General features: G+C 42.9%; 2 protein-coding genes across 4 annotated transcripts in view; one reads left to right on the forward strand and one right to left on the reverse strand.

Annotated features, from left to right (window-relative positions):
* Positions 1–776: 776 nt before the first annotated feature.
* nod1 (nucleotide-binding oligomerization domain containing 1) lies at positions 777–10325 on the forward strand. 3 transcript variants are annotated; one of them, XM_048260351.1, is made up of 13 exons: positions 777–863; positions 958–1089; positions 1682–1903; positions 2195–2369; positions 2479–4282; positions 5401–5484; positions 5606–5689; positions 5877–5960; positions 6254–6337; positions 7239–7322; positions 8868–8951; positions 9187–9270; positions 9759–10325. In XM_048260351.1, the coding sequence occupies exons 3-13, from the start codon at positions 1709–1711 to the stop codon at positions 9829–9831; spliced, it is 2835 nt and encodes a 944-aa protein (XP_048116308.1). In that variant the 5' UTR covers positions 777–863; positions 958–1089; positions 1682–1708; the 3' UTR covers positions 9832–10325. The 3 variants fall into 3 exon arrangements, with proteins under 3 accessions (XP_048116308.1, XP_048116309.1, XP_048116307.1); XM_048260352.1 differs by lacking the exon at positions 958–1089 and having other exon boundaries at positions 829–903; positions 1684–1903; XM_048260350.1 differs by lacking the exon at positions 777–863 and having other exon boundaries at positions 878–1089.
* A 57-nt stretch (positions 10326–10382) lies between these two features.
* znrf2b (zinc and ring finger 2b) overlaps positions 10383–20113 on the reverse strand; it is an 88155-nt gene continuing 78424 nt past the window's right edge. The window contains exons 3-5 of the mRNA XM_048260353.1: positions 16240–16345; positions 15501–15567; positions 10383–15207 (exon numbers count right to left, since the gene is read on the reverse strand). Of these exons, the coding sequence (XP_048116310.1) occupies positions 15510–15567; positions 16240–16345 (164 nt within the window). The 3' untranslated portion in view covers positions 10383–15207; positions 15501–15509. The remainder of the gene's footprint in view (positions 15208–15500; positions 15568–16239; positions 16346–20113) is intronic.

Consider the following 20113-nt stretch of genomic DNA (forward strand, 5'->3'; position numbering starts at 1 on the left):
CACTAGCAAGAGGCTATCCTAAGATTCTGGAAAAAAAGATCAGGCAGTGTGCCGAGACCTGCCCAATAGTAACCATGCACCAAAACATACAGCCAAACAAGGTAAGAAATGGTTAACAGAGAACAATGTCAACATTTTAGAGTGCCAGTCTCAATCCGTCAACAAAATGATCACTAAGGCCAGAGTGATGGCATTGTCCTGTCTCAAAACCCGGATTGCTGCTAAAAAGGTGCGGTCTACAGACATGGAGGCTAGGCCTACAGAACCATTTTGAGAGCTTTGATGGCAAATAAAGATGTTTCGATTGATTATTTAAAAAGGGTAGGCCTATGAATAATTTGGACATGCAATTTTTCATAATTTAAAAAGATAAAAACGCTTATTTTTTTATTCCATGTTTCTACCACATTGTCTTATGCTACGATATTTTGGGATGCAGTGATCATTTTCAGTCAGGAACAAACATAAATTAACAGGATATGCACCAAAGTGCAACCCAAAGTCCACACACAGGAGACATTCACATTGACACAGATTCCGGACGGAGCGGCGTATAGTCTCCAGCGCACCCGTGACACCAGACGAACAAGACAGACAACAAACAAAACCAACAAACAACAAAACAAACAAATAATAATAATCTTATAAAAACGATGATGGCGCACATTGTCCTACAACAGACCAACCAGAGGACGCCACCGCCAGTCCGGTCCAGTTCACTGAGACCCTCCTCTTTCATGACACCACCACCCATTTAACGTTAGTCAACGTATGTAGGATAATCTAGTGCCTAGTTTTTGTTTTTCCCCCAACGTAGTTTTTGGTGAGCCATGCTGGTTTCGAAATGTGGGTGTGACTCCAATGTGAGTGACGGCAAAGAGATGAGGCGATGGGCTAACACGGGTACATTTTCACAATGTTTCTGTTTCTTCCTGACATTAGTTTCGCTTCCTACAGGGAAAATGATTCTGACCCAACCGTGTTCAGACTGTTGGACCTTTTACTCGACTGAAGCTCTCCTAAACGCTATCGTTATGGCTGAATTGGTGTGTTGCTAAATGTCTGCTTTGTTTCGGTGATTTTTATGTGACAAACGGGAGGATGCTAACGTTAAATTTATTACACTTTCATGTTTTTTATTTTGTCAATTTCTTACAAGTCACTTACATCAAAACATGGTGGATGCACATCAATACCATCTCATCTAATGAGAAAAGACGCGGAAGTAACTCCAGAGGCACCGTAAGTCCTCAGCCGGTCAGGCTAGCCGTTCGTTCTGCCTATATCGCTTAAAATATCAGCCTTTCCCTAATACAAGTCCCGTGTCTTGGAGTTTTTATGAAAGTTTTTCCTTAATTAAAATCGAATGTTATTACACAGGTTTAAGTATTTGCCTACTTTAGTGGCCAGCGTGTATCTCCTTTATAATGACAACTGCAACAGTCCACTTTCAAGTTTCTAAACCACAGCTTGGTCAGGATAAAGTGGCCAAAGACCTTTAAAAGAGCTAGCCTAACTTAACCCACTCGTCCCCCCTCAACGCGTTTTAACCAATGATTTAAAAGTATTTCCTCAGTATACGCTAAACATCCATCAGACAACTTGTAGCCTAGTAGGTCACATGCGTGATTGAGTGGTATGGTATCTAAAAATCTATTTGTCTTTGAAATCGTACATCTACAGGTCGGGGAAGTAGCCTAAACGGGACATGTTAATAGGGCGGGCCTTCAATGATGGTGCTCCCATGAGACCTTCTGGGCAGAAAATTTTGACTTTACACCGCGAGCTGCTCGTGGACCAGGTGAAAAATACCCAGTGTATCTTGGACAACCTTCTGTCTAGCGGGTTCGTTTGTAATGAAGATGTCGAAATCATACAGCGGTGCACCACTAAAACAGACCAGGTAGGCTCATATGAAGTGTGATCTAGCTGTCCTGAATATTTTGCATTGTCTTACACTAAAATTACAATATAGTCTATATTCCACAGCCATTACAAAACTATAATAATACTAAAATAATATAATATTAATCTATATTCCACAGCCATTACAAAACTGAACCTGTTATTATGCTATGTTGAAAATAGCAAAGCTTAAAAGTGAGTTAGCATGCTGCATAGGATAAAAATGTCTTCTTTGTCTTATCTGACCCTATGGCACTACTGCATGCAAGCTAACTTCTATGATGTGCAGGTGCGCCAAATTTTGGAATTGGTACAGAGCAAAGGGGAGGAGGCCTCTTTATATTTCATCCACATTCTCCATGAAGCCTATGATGCATACATTGACCTCAGACCCTGGTTCAAGGACATCGAGTACAAACCTTCGGAATTTGTTCAGCAAATACCAGTGGTTAATACAGACCCGAGTAAGTTGAGAGGTTCCAGTATTACAATATGTAAAAAACTCATAGACACTTAACCTGTGTGACTCTCAGTCTGAATATGCACTGCAATAACAGATATGTCTCATTTCAGTTAGCAAGTACTGTGAGAAGCTGAGGCATGACTTGGGCTGCGACACACACTTCATCACCTCGTACTCCCAACGAGAGGAGACCCTGCTGGAGGAGCTCTACACGGACACCCAGATGGAGATCCTCAATGACCGCAACGAGAGCCTAGGATACCTGGACAGCCTGGATGAACTGTTAGGGGACAATGGCGTGTTGAACAAGGACGCAGAGACCATCTTTGTCACAGGAGATGCTGGTGTGGGCAAGTCCATGATGCTGCAGAAGCTCCAGAACCTCTGGTCCAAAAGGGAGCTGAACACCAGGGCAAAGTTCTTCTTCAAGTTCCGCTGCCGAATGTTCAGCGCTTTCAAGGAGACAGACGAGATCTCCCTTAAGGATCTCATTTTCAAGCACAACTGCTACCCAGACATGGACCACGATAATGAGGTTTTCCGTTACATCCTGAGATTCCCAGAGACCGTCATATTCACCTTTGATGGCTACGATGAGATCCACAGCGACTTTGACCTGTCAAACGTCCCAGAGGTGGTCTCGCCTGAGGAAAGAACCCACCCGCTGCTGGTTCTCATGAACCTATTGTGTGGCAAACTCCTCAAAGGCTCCCTGAAGGTGCTGACAGCCCGAACTGGCACAGAGGTGCAGAGCAAAGTTATCCGGAAGAGGGTCGTCCTCAGAGGCTTCTCTCCAGATCACCTGCAAAGGTACACAGCTCTGCACTTCCCTGACCGAGAGCACTTGGCCCTGGTCACCGTGCAGCTGGATGCCAGTCCCCATCTTGGCAGCCTCTGTTCAATCCCCCTGTTCTGCTGGATCATCTTCAAGAGCTTCAAACACCTCCAGTCGGTGTATGACGACTTTGAGCTGCAGGGTTCCTGTGTGACCCTCACCAATGTCTTTCTCCTTCTGTCGGAGGTCTTCCTCAGTCGCTCCTCATCTCCGGGCCTGCTGAAGAGGAGCACCAGGTGCACGGCTGACACTTTCCGGACGGGCAGTAGTATGTTGGCAGCCTTTGCCCGTCTGGCCCTCTTAGGCATGGTGGAGAACAGGTTTGTGTTCCAGCAGGAGGATGTGATGTCTTGCGGATTGGAGGAGGATGACTTGCAGATTGGGTACCTCAGGCCAATCAGCCATTACGATGCCTGTGGAAGTCCGACTACCTTCGAGTTTCTCCACGTCACCCTGCAGTCCTTCCTGGCTGCCTTTTCTTTGGTGCTGGACAAGGACACTGAGCCCACAGAGATTTTGAAGTTTTTCGCCCAGTGTGAGTACAGAAAGAGTTACCGTTTCCCCTGTGTGTCCTGTCTGGGCAAGTCTCGTCCGAGAGACAAGGATCCCTTCCAGAACAACGAGCATCTGCAGTTCATCAACCTGTTCCTGTGCGGCCTCCTGTCAAAGCGAAACGTGGCTCTGCTGGAGCACCTGGTCCCGCCACTCTCCCTGAAGAAGAAGCGAGCCATGCTCAAGTCCTACCTGTCCAACAGTGTGAAGCTGCACCTCCGCAGCCTTCCCCGCTTCAAGTCGGAGAAGGAGGGAACTAAGGTTCACGGCATGTCCAACTTCCTGTGGATGGTGCGGTGCATCTTTGAGACAAACAGTGAGGACGTGGCTCGGCTGACTGCCAAGGGGATATCGGCAGACTACCTCAAGCTGGCCTTCTGCAACATCTACTCAGCCGACTGCAGCGCTCTCAACTTTGTGCTGCATCATCATCGCAAGTGCCTCGGAGTGGACATGGACAACAATAACATCAGTGACTATGGAGTGAAGCAGCTCAGACCAAGCTTCAGAAAAATGACGGTAGTGCGGTGAGGAACTAGGACTGAACCATTTAGGGGAAATATGTAACACTGTACTTGAATAGTCTGCCCAATGTCACTTAACAGACAATCTGTTAAGATTCAAGTTCAGTATGTAAAATTGTTGTTGAACAACAGATCCAACCAAACCAAATCTAATCCAACTCCTAATCTTTATGTTAACTATAAATTGAAGTTAACAGTGTCAATAGGTAGTTTGTTGATAATCTGTAGATAGTCTGTGGGCGGACTATCCAAGTAAAGTGTGACCAGAATATCTCTGAATATCTATGATTTTTCTGACTGATATCGCGATTGTGGTTGTTGATTAAGCGATATGACACGAGTGGAAGTGGTGTTGGTAAAGGATATCGCCACGGCTGTTATTTGGCCATAGGTACGAGAACGGAAGTAATTAGATAATACCTGATGAAATTAATTAAGATAACATAAATATGAACTGCTCTTTCTACTAATCCAAAGATGAAAAAGAATTACTATGAATTATTTCCAAACATAGATTTAAGATGGGCCATATCTGATTAGTTAGCATGCGGAGCACGGTACCTCTGATTGATGAGCATGACTGTCTGTCACATAAGGACAACATGGATTTTAAAATATATATGTGACATGGTGGACCATACGGTCAGAATCACTAACTACACAATTAATTACAGCCTTTGTGATTTGATAATTGCTAATTCCATTCATTCAAATTGTGATTTTGATTAATCTTTCAGCCCTAATGGGGACTTGTCATCAGTCCGATGTATAAATTGCACACCAAATGAGGTTTTTTTTTTTTTTTTTTTTTTAATGCTGCTTTATTTAAAAGGGTGGGTTTCATGTTTTAATACATTGGTGGCAAACTTTTTACATGATATAGATAGTATGTTTTTTTTGCATGCATGGCTTATTCTAATCAGCACTCAATACCACCTCATACCACAAAAAGTTTTTGTTGTGCCTGCAACTTCAAGTACTTATGTTTTATCTTGCATTGGCTGGTAAAGCTAAAAGGTGTAGCGTAAAAAAAATATATTATTGCTTATTTTATTCAGCTGTACATGCTAATCATAATTATTTTAGAAGTGACTTTTGAACTTGTATTTTTTCCTTTTTAGGCTGTGTGTCAATCAGATCACAGACAGCAGCATTGAGGTTCTTGCAGAGGAGCTGATTCGGTACAAAGTAGTTACAGTTCTGGGGTGAGACATCGTGAATGTACTGTAGCCAGTCTAAAAAGTGTAACATAGAGGTCACTAAATTGTTATGACCCAACACTTACATCAACACTGATTGTTTCCATTTGCTTTTCTTTATTGATAGGTTGTACAAAAACCAAATAACCGATGCAGGTGCCAAACTGGTTGCCCAGATCATTGAGGAGTGTCCTCGGCTCCATACACTAAAGTAGGTTCCTCAGTCATTTATACTTCATGACATGACCACTATATTGTAGCTCCTGATAATGCTATGGATTAGTCTTATTTTTTGTGTTTTTTCATTGACTTGTTTAATCTTGTTATTTGTTATACTCCCACATTTTAAAAATACATGGAAGTTTGATAGGATTAACCTGTATTATGACCTCTCAAAGGCTTGGCCTCAACAAAATCACTGGCGTTGGTGGAAAGTACCTTGCCTCTGCTATAAAAAAGAGCAAGTCTATATTTGACGTAGGGTAAGTCATCTTTGTCAATCACTGAATTATTTATATACCCATACTGCTCACACTGGAATAAGAATAGGGATATTGTTTCTGGAATCCAGGGATGAGTGATTATGTTTTAGCTGTTTTATTTTTAAAATTCAATTATGGAGCATTTGAATAACTCATAGCATAATGTTGTAGGCATGTTTATGTAATCCTAACAATGTATGTCCAAATGCATGTCCATATACATTAATGAAGAGATTTGGTCGCAATTAAATGTGTGTAATGTGCATGTTTACTGAGTGTGTCCTGGCTTTCAGTATGTGGGGAAACACCATTGGGGATGAGGGAGCGGAGGCCTTCGCTGAGGCTTTGAAGAATCACACAAGCCTGACCAACCTCAGGTGAGTGCTGTCCCCTCACGTTCAGGCGACAGACTGTAAGCTCTCATTCAGCTTTTGAATGTCTCTGACCTACACTTCGTCAGTATACTTGCTATCATGCCCCTTTGAGTACTGCTAGATGTTTCAATGCCACTGTATTGATTGTATAGTGTATTCTAGGTAACTGATTGTATAGTGTCTACCCTGCTGAAAAAAAACAAAACAGCCTGACCATCTTAAGGTGGTTTGCTGGTTGACCAGCTTGTTTGACCACCCTATGATGGTTGAACAGCTAGACCAGCAAAACTCTTGCGAAAACATACATTCAGCTGGTTTACCCAACTTACAACGGTAACTGGTTTTGCTTGTCATACCACCTCAAGCTGGTAGTTTTAGCTGCTGTTGCTGCTCTTTCATTGATGGTCTAACTGGCCATTAAAGCTTATGTTGGTCATTCTAGTAAACCAGCATGACCATCTTACACCAATAATATCAAGCTTGGCAGGCTGGTCACCAGCATGACCATCTTACACCAGCTGTATCCCATGTGACAGGCTGGTCACACAGCTTTTTCAGATGGTCACGCCATCATGTGAACCTGATGGCCCAACCAGCTACACAAAGACCAGCAAGAGCTGGAAGAAAACTAGCTGTAGCTCTAGCTGTTTTTCTTTCAGAAGGGTAGATTTAGTGTCTAGAGATCATGAATATGTGAGCCATAGTACTTGCACAAAGATTGCCCAAGAGCTACACAATGCCAGTGGGATAAAAGTTCAAGTTTATTTAGCAGTTGGTAACTGGAAACTGCTTTTGTACAGTGTTTAACATTAAATAAGAGGAAGATAAGGCAACCTTGTGCAAGATCACAGACAAATTGTGCTAAAGATGAATGTCAGATGAATGTGTTTCTTCCCCTTCGTAGCCTCTCTGCTAACGGGATCACTGGACAGGGAGGAAGATACATAGCTAAAATGCTAAAAGAGAACTCAAGCCTTCACATCTTCTGGTAGGGGATTTCATTTTCATTTTGTGTGTGTATATGTAAAATAAATAAAATATAAATAATATAATATAAAATAATAAATAAAGTATATTCAGTCATATTCAGAGTTATGGAAATAAAATGGTATATTCATTTCATATTCAGATAGCATTTTATTTGTGTGCCAAGTTTGACGTTGTTCGGATAAGAAATGCAAAAGATATCATTAAGTATATCAGTAAAAGAAGCACACATTGGCTTTTGCCGCTCTAGCCACTGGCCACTCCCCCTCTCACACAGCACGGGGCAGGACCAGAGACAGAGAAGCAGAGTATACAGGTATAAAGGGTATAAAGTCAAGATGCAAGATGTTCGGATGATTATCATGTCTGACCTCAAACAATAAAGCCTGTGTGTGGTTTGCTTGCATAGTCTTTTTTTTTAAATAACATTAATTGCAAAGGCAATATTAAAATGTTTTAGCCTGGCCTTTTTTGGGGTATGTATTGGCAGACAGCCCTGGTGACTTAGCCTAACCTTGTCGTCGACACACCCGCTCGCTTGTCTACCAGTGCCACCACAAAGCGAAGTATGCCTATTTGACTGTCTCACGTGCGTGTCAGAGATTCCCCCTTCGGTTTCAGCCAATCAAATGACAGCGTTCCAACTGCAAGGTCCTGTCCCAAATTGAACGGGGCGATTATGGTCTCAAATTTAAGGACGTTTCAGAATGATGCAAAGCATGACTAGCTACAAACAGTGAGTGGTAGACAGAGTGTGATGTCAATAGGCTAGCAGAGACTGTTTTTAAGGTCACATCGTTGTAAATTTCATCTATGATGATACATCATTCCACAAAATAGTTTGTTTTCTATATCAAGTTATTTAACATAGCCCTAACTCAAAGCTTAGGTTTATGTCATTTTGATCAGCTACAGACAACGAGTGGCAGGCAAAGTGTGATTTCATAGGCTACCAGACATTGTTTTTGAGTCACATCATTGCAAATTTCATATGATGATTCATCATTCCACAAAATGGTTTGTCTTCTCTATTATCAAGTTATTCAATAGGCTAAACATAACCTTAACTCAAAACAACTGTTTATGTCATTTTGATCTATAAAAAATACCAAATGCAGCCATGGCATGCTTAAATGTTGTTCACTGCACATTTATTATATTATAATATAATATTCAGTATTCATTATTGAATGCTTAGCTGGAATGATGTTTTCCCTATCATCCTACTTTTAAAGCAGGCATACCTGCGGGCATGTAAATGGGCTACAGCTTTTCTACAGGAATAGCATGTTGAACGAGCACCGCACCAGTATAACTAATAATTTCAATATTAAGGTGTACATTTTCAATATTTCACTGAATAATATCTTCTACAATGTGGATTTTCTGTTCTTTCCCATCAGTTCAGATCACTATGAGGATGTACAGTATGCAATGTGTGATTTCTGTTTCACACATAAATATTCTCTGTAGTATCCAGGTTGTTCTTGTGACCATGGAACTGAAAACACAAGAGCAAACTCAGTGCAGTTTCTCTGTCTCTTAGGCTGATTGGGAACAACATTTCGGATGAAGCAGCGTCTGATCTTTCAGAGGCCATCAAGATGAACAAAGGACTCACTCATGTCATGTAAGATCGCTCACAGCCCCCTACTCAAGGCTGCCTTTTCAATCATAGCCTACTAGTATCATAGTTATAAAAATGTCAATATCTAACCCTCTAATATATAACATTAACCATACAAATACCATCAGTTGATGTAGTTCTATGCAATGTAGTCATACTGTAATACCTTAATAATATGACAACATTTATTCATAATAATAATCAATAAAAAGTATGCTACATATTTTAAATTCCACAGGTTGATTGAAAACCAGTTCACTGTGGGTGGAGCCAGACTCTTGGCAGAGGGCCTGTCTCATAACACAACACTAAAGGAGATCAAGTGAGTATCTAACTGACACTTCAGTTACAGACTAAATGAACACCAGTCAGGTTTTGCTCCATTTTAAGACATAGTTTGTCCATATGGTATTCCATAATGTGGTAGTTTATGTGTGTTATTGCCCCATTTTAAGACATAGTTTGTCCTTATGTTATTCCATAATGTGGTAGTTTATGTGTGTTATCAGTGTTGTTATCTCTAATAAAATAACTGTAGAGCCTTGTAGAGCTACATGACATTGTCTACTCCTTCCTATTAATTGTATTGTTGTGTAATTAAGTACTAATTATCTAACTACTGTAACTACACTAACTTGTTGAATTAGACTGATTAGATTGTAGTCCTAGTGAATGATTGATGTTTTTTTTCTTCAAGTGTGGAGGAAGACCACACAAACTTCTGTTGTAGATTTCTCCTCTTTCTGTTGGCATGCAATCAAAAGTGGACAAGAGATTAACTGTTGCATGTTTCCTGTCAATCTCATGCAGCCTAAAGGGAAACCTTGTCTCTGAGGAGGAAGAGAAACAGTTTGTCGCAGAACCAAGGCTTCGATTCAGCTGAGGAACAGACCACATTAACACACAGAGCTAAACTGGCAAAGGGGCAGGTCGGCTGACCACATCTCGCCCACAGCATCAGTTCACACTGTGAAGAAAACGATTTTATATACTCATAGGGCCGGTTTCCTGTACACGTATTAAGCCTAGTCCTAGAGCAGACTAAATACGTATTTTCAATGGAGATCATTGCTGACATTCTCTTTTTGTCTAGGACTGTTGGTTAAATCAGTGTACAGGAGACGGGACCATGTTGTATTACGCTATTGGATACACAGTTGAAAAGATTGACTGATTGGATGTGTAATCGAATCAAACATGCCTTCAGTGATGTGTTGCAGCTTGCATAATTATTTTGCACTTTTTTAACTTTATATCTTTTTGTCTTACTCTTACCGGTGAAGTATGTTTTTCCTGCTACGAAAATGATGTGAAATAATGTTAGTCATGAAAATAAACACACCCAAACATATATATATATATATATATATATATATATATATATATATATATATATATATATATATATACACAGTATATTCTAAGGATTCAAAATTGTGCTTCAAAAGATTTTGCTCTTTTAATTTCATATATCTGTACATAATTTTATACACAAATGGAATGTTATGACAAAAAATCAGAATATTAAAAAAATAAACAAGCAAACAAACAAACTGACAAATCATGATAATCTTGGCATGTCTCTGGAGTACCGTGGGGGTGGGTATGTGCATCCAGTAGAAACTTTGTTAATATCCACCTCTCTTACAGTACATTACAAACCACACTCTTAACACCCGAGTCTTTGCATGAGTAAAACACACCTGAACATAGCCTGAAACACTGCTAGGCCTGGCTCCAGTCTCACAAGCTTGACTACATCAAGTATCGTCACACCTGAAATTATGTGGGGAATTGCAATGATAACTGCACTGAACAGGTGGACTAGTAGATAGTCATCAATCCAACTGGATTGAATTTGGGCTCAGATCCAGCAGTCTTCCACAGACAAACCGCGGGAGCATAAACATACACATGGAACAGTCATTAACACACACACACACACAAAAGCAAGGTTTAATATGACTCCAGTCGCATATTCAGTTCACATCTAGCACAAAGGTGCTCTCACCTGAACTCTGAGCTTAACAAGGCCATTGGGGTATGCTGGTCATGGGATGGGATGGAATGGGGTAGAGGGGAGGTTGGGGTACTGGTGAGGGGTAGGCTGTGTGGGATGGAATGGGGTACAGGCAAGGGGTAGGCTATGTGGGATGGAATAGGGTGCCGGCAGGGAGGTTGGGGTCACGGGTTCAGATAAGATGCTGTAAGGGAGGATTTGTGAATCCTTTAATCTGATGCCATTGGAAGTGGGTATACTGTACCTGTAGAATAGCTTTAAGATAGTTTCGTTAAAACTTGTGGGTAGGATTTACATGCAAGTACTGAGGCTACTCCTTAAGCCCACTACATTTTATACTGTATGTCTGAAGGAGCAACAGTGTAAGATTTAAGACAAACAAATGGACATAAATGGTTACTCCTTCTCAAACTTGGCACACATATTTGGTAAATCTGGGCCTAATTGAGCACCAGGGGGACTCGAAAGTGACAGAAGAGAACATTCATTTAAGGAGATCTCTGATTGTGCTTCTTTCTGCACAGTTCTCTGGCTCATCTCTCCATTGAGAAACCTATTTGCAGCTTTTAAAGCTACTTTATTTTGGCAATAAAATGTTCTTATTAATTATCTGTATCTAAGGGCTGTAAAACACTTTGCCTAAGCTGAAATGGCTGTCGGTTACACCCGTCAGCAGTAGCCACTTGATCAGCTGATTATCAGCAATAAACCACATGAGCATTACTAGCCAGGGACATACTGTACACACTCAATAACAATCTCAAGAACAACAATCAAATGACAACATGCCTCTTATTACAAGCACAGGTTGATTGTGAGTGTCACATTCTATTAAAAGCTCTTGTTGGATTTCCTCAGTAGCTGGTTGGACCATTCATAGTTTGCCCTTGAATGCAACGGTTGTTAGCAGCGTATCTTTAGAAAGCTGTCATACCCTTTTGGAGGAAATGCACAAGCCCTTTTGCCTATGATTAAATTTCAGGAAAAGGGGCTGCATTATATCATATTCAAAACATTTATGAAAAATAATCAAAGTAGACATGGTCAATTATGTTCAGACACACAAAATGAGAGAAATTCAGGACTGAAAGCTGACATTACATATGACACAGCTTAGTTTGTGACAACATGGCAGAGGACAAATTTACATTCTATTGACAGTTCAACTCAACTCCATTGTATTCAAAGGTCCAATATGTGGTTTCCGTTGTCAGAAAAAAATCTAGACAATTGTTAGGACAGGATAGCTCACATGTTAGGACAGGATGGGTCACATTAGGACAGGATAGGTCACATGGTAAGGAAAGCACAGACTGACAGACAGGGCACCGGCCATGTCTCTACCTGTGGCTAATTGCGTAAAAGGCAGTATACTTGTCCTGACATCAGAGAACACAAGTAGTTTAGAGCCTCTGTAGGGGATAAAGGCTACAGTGTCTCTCTTGAAGGAAAACCTGTAGCATTGTTTTGTCACCTTCAATTTGAATTTATACAAGCAACCAAGAACTTGAACCAAACCCTAAAAGAGCTGGCCATCGTTTGCACTTGGCCACTGGGCCGACAGGCTGACCAAGCCAGCAGGCAAGTGACCTTTCTCTGGGAGCTGACCTATGCCATTCTGCTGACACATACACACACTCTGTCCATGCACACTAGGTCCTGCTACCACAAATTCACATCACGTAGGGATAGTGTGTGGGGTGTTAGGTTTAGTGGTTTCTTTCCGTTCCATTTGTTTTGTTTATGTTACAGACGAGGAGGGCTCTTAACTAATCTGGGCATGAACATGTGTATTTCAATGACCTTATTGAATCCTGGCGGTGTGATTCAGAGGGGTTCCCCAAGCACGTGATTTAGTGACTTGGACAAGGTGACTCAGCTGACCCACTAAACACATTAGCTAAATGAATGTAACCAAGGCTAAACTGTAAAGCTCCTAAAAGAAAAACCCTATGAGTTGTCCTTCCTCTGTTAGGGGGTTTATCACTTAATCAGAGTTCCTGGAATGCCTGCAGAACTAAACACATAATAAACACATGTTCTGTCTGAACTGTGACATAATTATTAAGTTGTTTATTCATTTATTGATTTAACCATTTCTTCCAAAACAAAATCTACATTCTGACACTTGCTTTACATCTTCAGGCAGAAAGGCAACCCTTTATCTTCTGTTTTTCTTATCTTCGGTTTGTTTAACCACTGCTTGGATAATGTCACTGCAGTCACTGAACCCGGGTGAAGCTGAGGCCATCACGTTCTGCGACCCACTCAAGCGAATCGTCCACATTCATTAGCCTCACAAGCTGCGTGTGCATAATGGCAACCTGGTGTACCGTGGCACAAACACAGTGTCTCCTAACGGTGACCTTACATCAATTGATCATGAATAAAGTCGGATAGTGCTCATTGCATCATCATTGCTTTAAATTTGAGCACATTTTAATGGCAGAGACATATCACTGAACTTGTGCTGCAAGTGACCAGTGTGTATATGGATTGATGGGTTGACTACTCAGTTTGTTTGTTGATTGAGTATGGTACCCTTTGATTCACTACAAGACTTTGTGTTTCAATAAAATGGACAAAAATAACACACAGCTCAGCACGAATAAGACCCTTGTAACACAAAACATAAAGGAGGATTCTGAGATTAAATCAATAATTGTATGTTGAATTAAGGCCCAAATCAGCTCGACTTGTATAACAGATAGGTATAATTAATGTTATATATCTATATAAAAACAAACACACACGCACACACGCTAGGTGATTGCATAACTCCTGGTAATCATGTCAGAGGGGTGTGTGACTGGAAAGAGAGAAGCCTGCCAGAGACACAGACAGACAGAGAGAGAGAGAGAGAGGCAATCCAATACCACAATTTTGCCATCCAACAGATATGGAAAGAGAGCAAAAGAAAGAGTGGAGGGGACAGGGGCTCCATAGGCCCACATTTCTTTAAGAGACAGTCTGTTCAGATCCCATGAGAACTTTTGGGCTGGAGGAAGACAGGAGAAAAGAGAAATAGAGAGAGAGAGAGAAAGAGATGGCACCATCTGTCTTCTGTCTACTCACTTGTGAAAGTGAAGATGGGGCACTTATTAATCTTCACATGTCAGAGAAAGGGAAGGAAAGAGAGAGAGAGAGAGAGAGAGAGAGAGAGGGCTGTGATGGGTGGGTGAGTCCTGTGGGGGCGGCGGCTAACATTCAGCCATGACTCTGTCTCCTCTGACATCTGCGCAGAGGAAATGTGGGACAGAGGCTGACTCAAAGGCTGGGCTCAAGCATGTGCTGCAGCCTCCCAAGCACTAGAGGAGTTACCCCAGCCCTAGGTTAGGGGTCAAGGGTTAGAGGTCACCCACAGCAGCAGCAGCAGCTCAAGCCCTGTGGATGCCAACATGAAGGCACTGGCAGACACAGCTGGTGTCACCAAGGAGGAGGCGGTGGAGGAAGAGGAAGAGGAGACCGAGGAAGAAAAACCTCCCACCCGACTCCTTCAACCCTGCTGCACACCCCCCACTCACCCCCTTCCCATCAACACCACACTCTTGAGTGACAGTCCTGGTGTACAATCAGGCGGGAGAAGTCTCAGATCTGCTGTCCAGCGGGAGAGGCAGAGCAGCCAATCACAGTGGCTCTGTCTATGAGGTGAAGTCAGTGATAGGCCCGCCTCTGACCGGCTGAGGGTGGCTCTTCAAAACAAAAACAAAATCAGATCTGTGGTGTGATGGTGGTGGTTGTCATGGTGGATGGGGGACTTGTTGAGTCCTCTTCTCAGATTAGCTGTTGTGCAGTAGAAATGTTTCATGTCACTCCAGTGGGGAGTGAGACATTAAGATGCCCAATCTGATCAGAGTTTGACCAGGCCCTATGACGTCATATCAGAAAGGATAGAGAGAGAGAGAGAGAGAGAGAGAGAGAGAGCAGGAGTCCAACAGCATAGACAGGTATGTGTGTTTGTTTCCCTGAAAATACGAGTTTTTTTGGCACAGAGGAAGGTGGAAGGTTGTTCTTACAGTGACGAGAGAGAAAGAGAGTGTGTGAGAGAGAGAGACGGATAGAGAGAGTTTGCTACACAAGAGAGGAATAGAGGGTGGAGTCGGACTCCACCTCGGCCAGTTAAACGGCTGTGATCACAGTGCCCAGCAGTCTCAAAGGGCCGTCGGCCAGGGGAAAGGGATTCACATTGCTGTCTGTTACAGGAGCAGATCACTCTTTCTACACCAGGAAGAACTGGACCTAGGACAGGGAACAAACCAATAAAGACATAAACAAATGTAATATAAGATTCATATTAGACACGCACAGAAAAACACAAACACAGAACCATTTGCACAGACTATTTGGTGCCTGTGGGTTACAAAAAAGGAGAAGTAGCACCAGCCAGCAACCTTTAAAGCCAGTTTCTAAAGAGCTGTGGCTTCCTGGTTTCTGCACGTTTTTTTATGCAACATAGTTCCTCATTCTCTCTGCACATGTGAGCAGATGGCTGGTAAGGGCCCAGATACATGTCCTGGTCTGGTATAGCTCACCTGTGCTCCTCAGTCAGAGGGGTGCTCTGGACACGAGCGGTTCACTTCGAACCACTCGTCTATGCAGCTGTGCAGAGGAGGGAAACAGGAGCAGGTCAAACAGGTTAGGAGAGACGTACTACATATGCTCATCCAGTGAGCTACCTACACACGCACACACGCACGCACGCACGCACGCACGCACGCACGCACACACACACACACACACACACACACACACACACACACACACACACACACACACACACACACACACACAAATAACAAATGGACAGGGCAAATTCACAGTGGTCTATGCAGTCAGACACTACAATTATGTTGAGCATTTTAAGTGGTTGACTTTTATCCATATAACAAATCAAAAGGACCTTATATTATCACACCACACACTGCTGTTGTTACATTTGGAAGAGGGGTTTGAAATGTGTAAATCACTTAGGTACATACAACATGAATTCTCAGATTGTCACCTAAGAAGATACACAAAATCTGTGTGATTTCCGATCATGGAATGCCACGATAAGTTTGCCACATACTACTAAAATATAATCAAGTTCAACACTTTAAAGTAAGTACGGTAACTAAGACAGGGAATAGATAGAAGGGTATGCAGCTATGCATGTATGGATAGATAACCAGACAGAGTGAAAGGCTGACTCTGAAACAGACAGATGGGCAGGATGAGCAGGTGTGTGTGTGTGTGTGTGTGTGTGTGTGTGTGTGTGTGTGCGGCCTTTACCCTTTGTGGTAGATGCAGAGGCAGGGCAGTCGGGCGATGGTGTCCCCCTGCACAAGCTCCTCCAGACAGATTGCACACTCTCCAGCATCCTTACTGAGCACGTCCTCTGGAGCAGAGAGAGAGAGAGAGAGAGAACACAGAGAGAGAGAGATAGAGAGAGAGAGAGAAAAGAGAGTTAGGATTGTATGACAGAGTAAACATATTATATTTGCATAAGAGAGTAAAGATCTTATTATATTTGTATAAGAGTGCATTTTGGGGTTTTGGCTCCTCAACACTGCAACAATAAATAATAATAATAATAATAATAATAATAATAATAATAATAATAGTGTATACTAATGTATATGCAATCCTTGTATACTTATACCATTGAAGGCATGAATATATCATTCTGTGTGTGTGTGTGTGTGTGTGTGTGTGTGTGGGGGGGTTATGGGGAAGACATTCTGCATTTTGTATCCTAGAGAATGTGAGAAAGAAGAACTACAAAAGTACAACACAGCCCAAGTCTGTGTGAGAAACAGCTTCTTAAGACTGAGTTACCCAAACTGCAAAGGAAATGGAATCATGGGAAACATTCTTACACAGCACGGTTTAATCACACACATCCAAAAATAATACAGGTGCAGGATCGAAGATACGGTTCAAAGAAAAAGTGAAGATCCGCACACTGGAGAGCTCCCATTTAAGTATTTTTTATTGGTAACGCCCTGAAACGTTACCAATAAAAAACATTCATACACAGCAGATCTATTTTTTTTCCAGATGTACTGTATGTCTTGAATTTCCCCTTAGGGATCAATAAAGTATCTATCTATCTATCTATCTATCTATCTATCTATCTATCTATCTAAGGTAACTCAATAGGTTAGCCTTAACCTTAACCTTACCTCAATAGGTTACCTAATGTTAGGGCAGAAGATGAGATTGATTCTTCACATGTGCCGACACTCATTCACCAGTAGGGGGCACTCTCTGCTCATGCGAAGACATTCTGAGAAGTGGCCTTAGGGGATTTTCTCTGCTCTTGTTCAGCACGGAGAAGGCAGAGAACGAGTACAACACTATTAGCACACAAAACACTGCACACAACCAAACAATCCCTCTTCTGCATAGCCTCTCCACCCAAACCTACAACCATGGCTGCACAGCGCTAACGTGACCACGGTCCCAGTATTTAGCACTAGCCAGACCACCACAGTGGTCACTCGTGGCCTGTGCGTTCCCTGCCATTTCCCACTCGTGTGCCACAGATAGAGCAGTGCCGACGGTCACTCAGACGAGAGGACGAGGACGGTTGGTTGGGTGAGGAGACGGTGGTGTCCTGAGGACACACGTCCCAGTGTGCCTTAGAGGACAACGCAGCCTTTCAAGGACCAGAGCTAATCCTCCTCTCTGTGGGCTTTCAGGAACCGCCACACAAATTCCCTCAAAGACAGCGCTGGGTGTGGTGGGGGGGTGGGGTAACCGATTCTTACAGAAAAGACCCATTTCCATGTGACAACTGAGAGGGAGACAGAACAGTGACATGATGTTTGTGTGGTGAGGTTTGATGTTAGTGTGATGAGGCTGAGTAATGAGAGAGAGAGAGAGAGAGAGAGCAAGAGAGAGAGAGAGAGAAAGAGAGAGAGGTGGGGGGGAGGAGAAGCCAAGCAACAGGCGTTGATTGAGCCACTTGGCTGTCGGTCCTCAAGTGAGAGTGAATGGGCCTGCTGGCTGGCAGCAGTGGGTGAATGTGAGTGTGTGTGAGAAAGAGTGTTTGTGTGTTTGTTTGTGTGTGTGTGTGTGTGTGTGTGAGTGTGTGTGTGAGTAAGTGTGTGTGAGTAAGTGTGTGTGTGAGAATGGATGTGTGTGTGTGAGAAAGTGTGTGTGTGTGTGTGTGAGAGAGAGAGTGTGTGTGTGTGTGTGTGTTCGTGTGTGTGTGTATGCCCAGCGTGGCTGGCAGATTGAGGTCAGGGGAGGTTGCTTAGTACTCAGCCCCCCAAATCCCTTTCGCCCTGCTCAGCACAGCAGTCCTGCAATCGCACCGAAACACAGACAGGGCTCTGTCCGGTCTGCTCCCTTAACATCTAAGGTCTTCTAGCCAGTGCCCACTTTGGACACTAGTGTAGCGCTGGTGCAGGACAGAGCATTGGGGCATTCATTCAGAGAAGGGGTGGCACGCTGCCGGCCCTGCACACACACCCTCCCTGGAGAGACAAGTGTGAGTGTGTAGTGGGGATGGTGGAATGCCATCGTGAAAATATCAGGACAGCTAGTGGACCTAAAAAGGACAGCCTCTCATTAATTAGTGGCAAAAAACAGTTTTGTGTGTGTGTGTGTGTGTGTGTGTGTGTATGTACATCTGTGTGTCTGTGTGTGTCATCAGATCAGCATATGAGAGGGACGATGGTAGCCGTGGAATGATTCGTATAATGTGACACACACACACACACACACACACACACACACACACACACACACACACACACACACACACACACACAAATACACAGTGTCCCTGATTTGACATTTGCCGTTATATTTTTATTATTTCTCCCTCCCATTAAAGGATGCCTTAAACATGATCTCCCCCTCATGAATAAGGAATGACAATCAATCTACAAATACCAAACTGCAGTGTATTTATAGAGGCTAGGTTATTCACAGGGCTCTCTCTCTCTGTCTGTCTCTCTCTCACACACACACACACACTCTTTGGTGACGACATTGAGGATTCCGTTTGAGTGGAGCTGTGGCAGCTCCGTAGGGAGCCCCTGAGTCATCCACACTTGCAGAAGCAGTCATACACAAACACACACACACACACACACACACACTATGTTAGGTAGAGGAGCTACTATAGTCCTATTACTCAGCTACTCAGCTAGCAACAAACAATGACATGGCATCAGAGGCCTTTCCCAGGGGGCTTCTGGGGGTCACTATAGGTCAGCTCAGCTAGAGGAGGTGGAGAATGGACCAAACACAACAGCAGGTCATGGACAGGAGTTAAGGGGTCTACAGATACCAGGGCCGTGGTGCCATACTGAAGAGATGTGCGTCCTGCTCTGTCCTTCCTGCTATCAAAGCAGTAGCCGGGACAAAGGCTCTTTAAAGACTCCAGCTACATCAAACATCTACTCTTGCGTATGGCTCCCAGCGAGAGAGCGAGAACGCTCAGCAGAGCTCTGCTCTGATTCAGAGGCTCCTCTGCTCCATCTTTGATTCCTCTCAGACTTAAAGCTTTCTAACGTGACATCCTCCCTCAAGGCCTCAAGCCTCCCTTTTTCGCCCTTGTTTGAAGAATGCACTGAGAGAGATGCCTTTTTAAGTCTACAGACTACAGTCTACGCTGATATAACAGGATAGGGAAGAAGGAGATTTCCTCTTCCTGAAATGGCTGTGGGTCACACGTTGTATTCTGTCCCTTTTGTTATACTGAACTGACACTGTAGTGCACCACAGTGCATCATAAGACAAGCTGTGCAGTAACAAGTTAACAACACACTGATAGTTTGCACTCACATCTAGTGTAGTAAGACTAGGACTGAAGTTGGGATTAAAAGGGTTAGCACAAAATGAACAAAACTAAAATGATCGTTGTCCATACAAACATATCTTGCCCCTTAGCAGAAAGAATCGGTATACTGTACATACTATTCACCTGAAAGCACACATCACATGACCATTCATAATGGCGCAAACATAACAAAAGTGTTGCGGTTGAAAACAAAAACTGAAATAATCCTGTAAACACATTGTGAAGAAGAGGCCTGGTGGTGTCATGTAAGGGTGGTGAAGTAAGAGTGATGACCACAGTCCGTCAGTGGATGAATCATGAGACCATATCACAAACACACACATACACACACACACACACACACACACA

Source organism: Alosa alosa, chromosome 13 (assembly GCF_017589495.1).
Source record: "Alosa alosa isolate M-15738 ecotype Scorff River chromosome 13, AALO_Geno_1.1, whole genome shotgun sequence".
Taxonomy (NCBI): Eukaryota; Metazoa; Chordata; class Actinopteri; order Clupeiformes; family Clupeidae; genus Alosa; species Alosa alosa.

Excerpts from the sequence above, each read along its gene's own strand:
- nod1 (XM_048260351.1), top strand. The coding sequence starts at position 1,709 with ATGTTAATAGGGCGGGCCTTCAATGATGGTGCTCCCATGAGACCTTCT. Across the intron at positions 5,961-6,253 it reads AAGTCTATATTTGACGTAGG|TATGTGGGGAAACACCATTG; the intron begins GTAAGTCATCTT and ends CCTGGCTTTCAG. Across the intron at positions 6,338-7,238 it reads ACAAGCCTGACCAACCTCAG|CCTCTCTGCTAACGGGATCA; the intron begins GTGAGTGCTGTC and ends TCCCCTTCGTAG.